This window comes from Nannobrachium achirus (assembly GCF_963921795.1).
Source record: "Nannobrachium achirus genome assembly, chromosome: 9".
In the NCBI taxonomy this organism is placed as follows: Eukaryota; Metazoa; Chordata; class Actinopteri; order Myctophiformes; family Myctophidae; genus Nannobrachium; species Nannobrachium achirus.
Window position 1 is genome coordinate 38323509 of NC_137818.1, and position 7693 is coordinate 38331201.

General features: G+C 42.8%; 1 protein-coding gene across 2 annotated transcripts; it reads right to left on the reverse strand.

The window, feature by feature from the left end:
- Positions 1-913: 913 nt before the first annotated feature.
- On the reverse strand, positions 914-4108 carry mul1 (mitochondrial E3 ubiquitin protein ligase 1). Of its 2 annotated transcripts, none has more exons than XM_080733255.1 (5): positions 3985-4108; positions 3086-3227; positions 2909-2984; positions 2667-2787; positions 914-2079 (listed from the first exon to the last, which is right to left on the reverse strand). In XM_080733255.1, exons 2-5 carry the CDS (start codon positions 3206-3208, stop codon positions 1350-1352), a joined length of 1050 nt encoding a protein of 349 aa, XP_080589381.1. In that variant the 5' UTR covers positions 3209-3227; positions 3985-4108; the 3' UTR covers positions 914-1349. The 2 variants fall into 2 exon arrangements, with proteins under 2 accessions (XP_080589381.1, XP_080589380.1); XM_080733254.1 differs by having other exon boundaries at positions 2909-2996.
- Positions 4109-7693: the final 3585 nt, after the last annotated feature.

Sequence of the window (7693 nt, forward strand, 5' to 3'; positions counted from 1 at the left end):
TGCTAGGAATGTTTCAAGTTAGTTATTACAGTATATTGTAACTTGTGATGTCAGAGGGGAAAAGCACCTTATTTGATAAGCCCATTGTTGCAATGCTTACCAAAGTGCCTTAGAAAGGCGGTAGGAAGGCAGACTCGGTATGCATTGTAGAATGCTATAAAGGTGCCCTTAATTTATAGTGTTGGCCAAAACACTTTATTTTAACTATTACAAACATAACCAAAAGTTGATCGATCACCAACACTTTTTTTAAACAATTCATACAAATAACAGAACAATCATTCTTTTAGCAGCACAGCCTAACCTCTCCATTCAATGGCTTTAGACAAAAGGATAGCTGGAGGTACTGATGAAAAGTAGCTGAAAATTTGAAAAGAGTACCAAAGTCCCCATGTAATGTGTGGCTTATCGCTGCCCTCATATTTGTTAATTTGTCAACCATGTAAAGGATGTCAGATCAAGAGCAGATACAGCAGGCCTATCTTTTTCTTTTTTGAGTGCTTCTAGATTTTTCTGCTAGGCAGACAACTCCCTCTTCTGGCAGTATTAGAGATCATCCACAACAAACTGTGTCTAATTCCATTTCTTTGCCTCAAAAATAGTCCATGTAATTATAGTTATTATAAATATTGAAGAGGGAGCTCTGTTCATAAAAAAATAAATAAAAACAAATTTATTGTGGGATGGGTTCAATCTGGTTGTCCCCATTATCCTAACTGTACACTTCCACGAGCAGAAGGGAAGAGATGGAGCAGGTTCTTTCCCCAGAACAAGAAAACAGCTAGACATTGGAAGCTTCTTAAGTGTATTATTTATTTTCACCAAATCGGGGAACTCATTCTGTTAAAAAAAAAAAGAAAAAAAAAGAGGAAAGCTCCTCTTGGCTGCTCCACTTTCTGTCAACTTCCTCCCGGTGCTTCTGTGTTTATTCCTACTAAGAGAGATTACTCTTCCAAGCTTCCAATACATTTTAATTCGTGACCGAATTGCAACTTCCAACTTTACCCGCTGTGCACTGTCACAAAACATCACAATTCTGTGCACTGTCACAAAACATCACAATTCTTACTGCAAAACCTAAACAAATATATCATCCCAAGATTAAGTGGCTCTTTCAATATCCCACAGTCCCAAATTAATAAGCTTTAAACCAATGCAGGAAAAAACAAACACAAAAAAACACTGATCTTATGTCAGTAACAGATTTAGTACAAAGACATATGTATATTTACCAGCAGGTCTTGACATTTAAAGCAAAGTATTGACTCAAATATTCCATCGAATACTGAACAGGAATAAGTCAAAATTAAGTGCACAACTTCAACTGATGTCTACAGTATATTTCTACCTTAGCTGTTATAAAGTGGAACCACCCTGTCTATAGTTGCTCTGCAAATGGGGCATGTCTTTGGCTCTGGCAAGGCCTGGTAGCACTGTGTACAGCAGCACACGTGACCACACTCAAGGAAGACTGAGGTCCTTTCCCGGCTCAGGCAGACAGTACAGGCACTGGGAGAAACACTGGCTTCCTCTACGTTCAGCTCACGCATTCGCTTCCTCTGTTGCTCCTTGAACTCCTCCAGCATCCTCCTCTCCTTCCCCTGCTTTCTGAGCTGCACATACTGCTTCCACAGAATGAAGAGGAGCGTGGAGCAGGCGGCGATACCAAAGGCTATCGTCAGAATACGCCATATTTTGAGTCCATTCTCCTCCTTCCTCAGCAGCGAGTCGTAGTCCAGCCGGCTGAGGAAGTACCGGAAGCCCTGCTTGGGCGGTTGGAGCTTGACCAGACTGTTGTCCAGCACCAGCTCCCCAACTCCTGTGATGCTCTCCCCGAGCCGCAGCATCTCCTCAGTCTCGTGGATACCCTTGGGCCGCTCACCACTGATGAAGTGGCCAATGACATTGGTGATGGACTGGACAGTAGGGTGGAAGTTCTCGTACGTGGTCTCCAGGTCCAACTCCGCCGAGTCCAGTGGCCGCATGACGCGCACCGTCGCTGCAATGGCTTCATCGTGGGACGCGAGGACGAAAGGAACAGTGTTGGTGCGCTGGTGGATTATCTTCTCTGTGTCGTTCCTGATGTTTAGGAATGACTCAATGTTAGCGTTTTCACATCGGGACAATGTTCATTTAACTACTTAAAACATAATACACATTGTGACACATTGTGAACTTGTGTAGTTATCGTTGCTGTCCGGCAGAAACCATCCAACTCCATTTTTCTTTTTTCATAAATCAGTGCTATCGAACAACCTTTATGTCTGGGTTAGTAAAAATATATATTTATTTAGTAAAAAGTGCTTCCCAATTGAGATGGATGTTTTTTCATTTTCTGAAAAATGAACATTTTGGAGTTAGCTGGATATATGCTTTTTAACATACAAAGTATATAGGGTTTACGTGGTTAAAAGCTTACTTTTCTTTATTAGATTATTTTTTGGGGCTTTTATGCCTTTAATGGATAGGACAGTAGAATGACAGGAAACAGGGGGAGAGATGGGGAGTGACATGCGGCAAAGGTCGTCCGGATCGGGAATCGAACCGGCGACGCCGTCAGGCATCAATGCCAATGTGGCAATGCCTATGTGGTATGTGCCTGGATCAGTAGGCCAGCGGGCGCCCCTAACAGCTTACTTTTCATTGCAGTAAGATGCACCACTTACCAGAGATGAGTGGTACGATTCCATACCATCTTCTTTTCCTTCAGGGTCAGCCTTTCAATGACGCCTTCACAATTTCCAACAAATTGACTGTTGAGAGTTTCCTTCACAGATCTCACAGCACCTTGAATCGTTGAATACACATAAGACACAAGATTAAAGCAAACCATGTGTGACAGGTAAGCTCACACTATTTATAGTGTACACATTTTAATTGGTTACTGAAAATGAAAATGGACTCTCACCTTCTATCACAGCATATGGAACACATCTTCCAGGAGTTGCTGACAGTATGTTTTTCAAATCCTGATCAATGGATATCTTTTTCGCTCCCTGTGGAAGACATCATGAAAAACAATAGTACAATAACTGCTAGTATAGAACCTACTGTTCAGGAGGGTGGCGTCTGTAATATGGCTGACCTTTAGTCTGGAGACTATTGTAGCCCTCCTCTTGTAAAGTGTATAAAAGACGGCAGTCAGGGCCGATGTGGTGGCAAGAACCACCACTTGTGCTGGTGAAATCTTCCCACTAGAATCCATCATGTGTGATGATCCGTTTTAACTGCAGCAAACAAAGAGCAAAGATCACAGGTGAAGACATGACACATGATCACACTGGAGTCAAATGAACTTAATGGGGTCCACCCTATGTTCCACAGGTTCTATGTTCCCCACTTCTCCCCCAAAAAGGTTCTATGTTCCCCACCCACCCTCCCCACAAAAAGGTTCTATGTTCCCCTCTCAACCAAAAAAAGGATCTCCTGTATCTTCCCCACCAGAAAAAAAGGTATATGTTCCCCCTGTCCCACTAGTATTGATATTTTTTTCCCATTATTGGCTGTTTTGAGTTGTTATTAATAATTAGAAATGAAGGGTTCCTGTATTTTTGGATGAGTGGGGAACATAGAACCTTTTTTTAAGTTGAGTGGGGAACATAGAACCTTTTTTTTGAGGAGGTAAGTGGGGAACATCGAACCTGGGGAACACAGGACCTTTTTGGGGTAAGCAGGGAACATAGAACCTTTTAAATGGGGAACAGGGTTAGGGTTAGGGTTATTGCAAGTTGGACAGTAAAATTAGATGGCTTGGGGCAACAGTAGCTTGGATCAAGACTCTCTTGATGTATTTGATCGAGTGAGTCTGACTTTTATTAATAAGAAAGTAAAAGTCAGATCCAATTAAAGCTAAAGGCAGCAGCATTTTATGCCCAGGCTAACTTTAGCTCTTTATTTTAAAATGGTAACATTAGCTCTTTCTTTTAAACAACAGTGACCTTGACGTAGGCTATGCTTTCAGCTTGACACTGCATAAAATGGTACCTCAAATAAACAGAGCAGTCAGTGCAAACGTTTCAGTTCTCAGTAAAGTATACTGTATCGTAGATCGTAGCTATTAAGCTTTGCCAGTTGTTTTTGGTAAATCTAGCTAGCTGGACTGTTAGCGTTGCCGAACAGGATGTCACCCTGTCACCTGGCCTGACTTGTCAATAGAGCAGATATTGAAGGCTGTATAATGAAATGCTAAATGACTACATTTACGATGAGAAGTGACCGGTGATAGCGAACCAAAAACACATCGATCAGTGTTCATACTTCATACTCACCATGCAGCTGAGCTCACACACTGTAGTAAACAATAACAACCCATTTCATTTGATGTCGTTTCCCCATAGCATAGACTGTTTCCCCCCGCCACTTCAAAATAAAAGTTTATAGATTTGCAGTTTTCGTCTTTACCAGAAGATGGCAGTAAACAATCATTTGTGTTACCAACCAACCGACTGCTTATTGTGCAACATTACATTATCATCACTCTTAATGATGTCCCTGCGGACCCATGTACACATGCCCAGGTTGGTACACATCAGAGTAGGAATGAAATGTACACTTAAGACTATCCTTTTTTTTCCTTCCATCTTTAAAATTGTATCCCAATTTGTAACTCATTTTGCCTCCTGCTAAATTTGCACCAGGTCTGCTGCTCCTGAAAAAACTAACTAAGAAAGATATAACTAACTAACTAACTTAGCAAGGTGCTGATTGGTCTGATAGGCTATTAACTTAGGAAGGTAATGTTAGCTATCAGCTATCAAGTTCAAAACAAGGCAAACAAGAGCAATAACAAAGCAAGTATAAGAGCAATAAAACAACAAGAATCAAGCAAACTTTGACCTGCACATGTGGGCCAGGCTAGCTGTTCATTTAACATGTGCAACTCTGCCTTGAATTGCAATGTTATTAAATCCTTTTCAAACATACTTTGCAAGCTATTATGGCTAATTTTGCTATAAGGGCAAAGGGCAAGTGCCCCCAGAGCAGCAATTTAACATTGGTCTAATTATTCTCTGTAGCTTTTAATGTTGCCATCTTGTCTGTTTGTGCTCTATTTTGCCTATGCCTTGTGATTGTTACAAGCAGCACAGGTTTTTGTTCATCGATGTGCATCGAATTTGATTTGATTGTGATTTTGATTTGCTCTAGAATACTACTTCTGGCGCTCTTCCGGGTGCTTCAAACGCCACTGTAACTAGAAGCGGTGCTCTTCCGAGCACAGGTCCCCCGCCAGGTCAGGTAGGTTATTGTGGCCCCCTGGTGGCGCTATAATAGGAAAATGTGAAAAGTGTGCCATGTCATCTGCAGCCTGTCGTGATTTGATTTTTTTTGTTCCTTGACCTATTGGGAAAGTACAGGTGGGCCAGGCTAGCTGTTCATTGTCTCCACCAGCCGAAGGCTTGGGGGAGAGTATGTTTTCCCCTTCGTCCGTCCGTCCGTGCGTCCGTCCGTCCGTGTGTCCGTCCGTGTGTCCTCACAGTTTGTGTGCAGCTAATCTCAGTCGCCTAGTGGCCGATGTTCACAAAACACATTTCTGTGCACTACTCTTACAGATTTTGTCAAAAAATCCTACAAATCGGTAGGCAGCATCTCGACAGTCATGTGATCGACACAGATCTGTCCGATTTTGCATATTCCATCCGGATTGGCTAAGATTGGCTTCCAAAGTTTGTAGGATTGAGCCGTTTTGAACAAAATGCCTCAAATCCCAAACGCAAAGTGCAATTATCATGAAATCGCGCACACACGTTCCCACTAGGCCGAGGAAGAAAAGCCACTTAATTTTTTTAAAATCAGCCTCATGGTGGCGCTATAACAGGCCGATTTGTGGTTTTACCTATAACTCCACCGATTAGTTTCAAACTTTGTAAGCGCACTCCCTAGAGGCTAAGGATAAACCTTTGCCCTGCATTTTTCACACCAGCCTTTTATAGCGCCACCTTTGGACCGACTTATGTAAAACACATTTTTGGATATTACTCCTTGAGATTTTATCCAAAAATCACGCAAATCGGTACACAGTATCTCTATAGTCATGTGATCAAGTCCGATCCGTCTGATATTTCATATTCCATCCTGATTGGCTAATATTAGCTTCCAAAGTTTGCAGGATTGCTCCGTTTTTGAACAAAATGCTTCAAATCATCAACGCAGCTTGCGATTACCGTGAAATTTGCCACACATATTCCCACTAGGTCAAGGAACAAAAGCTACCTTTTTTCACATTGGCCTGTTATAGCGCCACCAGCAGGTAGCCTTTAGCAAAACACATTTTTGGAACACAATGCTTCAAATCATGCATGCAGCGTCCGATTTCCATGAAAGATCTATGGTGAAGAACATATGCCACCCTTTTTACATTGGCCTATTATACAGTAGCACCACCAGGACACACAGCCTGGTGGAGACCTGTGCTCGGAAGAGCACTGCTTCTAGTTTAACATGTGCAACTTTGCCTTGAATTACAATGTTATTAAACCCCTTTCAAACATACTTATCAAGCTATTATGGCTAATTTTGCTATAAGGGCAAAAGGCAAGTTCCCCCAGAGCAGCAATTTAACATTGGTCTATGCATATCATTCATGCTGCTCTGAGCAGCATTGACAAAATGCCCCCAGCAAAGGTTTTTCCTAAGCCTCTAGGGAGTGTGCGTAAAATGTTTTACACTGATTGGTGGAGTTATTGCTAAAACCACGAATCGGCCTGTTACCGTGCCACCATGAGGCTGATTTGAAAAAATCTTCCTCTGCTTAGTGGGAATGTGTGTGCAAATTCTCACAAAAATCGCACTCTGTGTTCATGATTTGAGGCACTTTGTCCAAAAGGGCGCACTCTTGAAAACTTTGGAAGCCAATCTTAGCCAATCAGGATGGAATATGAAAAATCGGAAAGATTTGTAACTGTTTCATTTAATGACTATAGAGATACTGTGTACCTATTTGCGTGATTTTTGGACAAAATCTGTAGGAGTACTGTTCAGAAATGGGTTTTGCACGAATCCGCCTCCTGGTGGCACTATAACAGGCCCATGCAAAACATTGGGGGCAGAGGTTCTGCTCTGGCACCCAGGGAGTGTGTGTGCACAGTTTCGCTGCCATCGTGCCAACGGTGCCGGAGATTAGCTGTCCACAAACAGACGGAAGGACATGCGGAAGGACACACACGTGGATAGACAGACAGGGGTGAAATCATAGTCTCGGCCATGCCTTTCGGCCTGGCGGAGACAATGAATAGCTAGAAGCGGGGCCGTCTCTATATTACCTCTATGGATAGTGGACAGGAAAGTCCCGGAAAAGACCTGCTGCCAGAGGCACTTTGAGTGACCCTTCACCCCCAAACATTATTTATTGTTCTGTTCCTATCTGGACGTAACTTGAACAGCGCTGAGTCGGCTCAGGCGGACTTGAGACACTTGAGACACCGCAGAGCGAGCTAAAGCGAGCGAGTCGCCGTGTCGAGCGTTGCAAAGTCCGCACCTCGGTCGCGGTTTGATCAATAACTCATCTATCCTTGTCTTCTCAAAAAAGTAATGGCGGTGTACATTTTTTCTCAGTCTTACATTCAGCCAATGAAAACGCAGGGAGGGCGGTGTTTGCCATAGAAGGCGCAAAGATGTACTATTACGTGTGTTGCCTAGTGTTACTGTTTGTAGCCTCACTAACCTGCAGGTGCAGCAAGAGACAGCCAGTCGGCCA

Coding starts and splice junctions, on each gene's coding strand:
- mul1 (XM_080733254.1), bottom strand. CDS start 3,208: ATGATGGATTCTAGTGGGAAGATTTCACCAGCACAAGTGGTGGTTCTT. Junction 2,997..3,085: donor CAATAGTCTCCAGACTAAAG/GTCAGCCATATT, acceptor TGTCTTCCACAG/GGAGCGAAAAAGATATCCAT. Junction 2,080..2,666: donor AATCGTACCACTCATCTCTG/GTAAGTGGTGCA, acceptor CCTAAACATCAG/GAACGACACAGAGAAGATAA.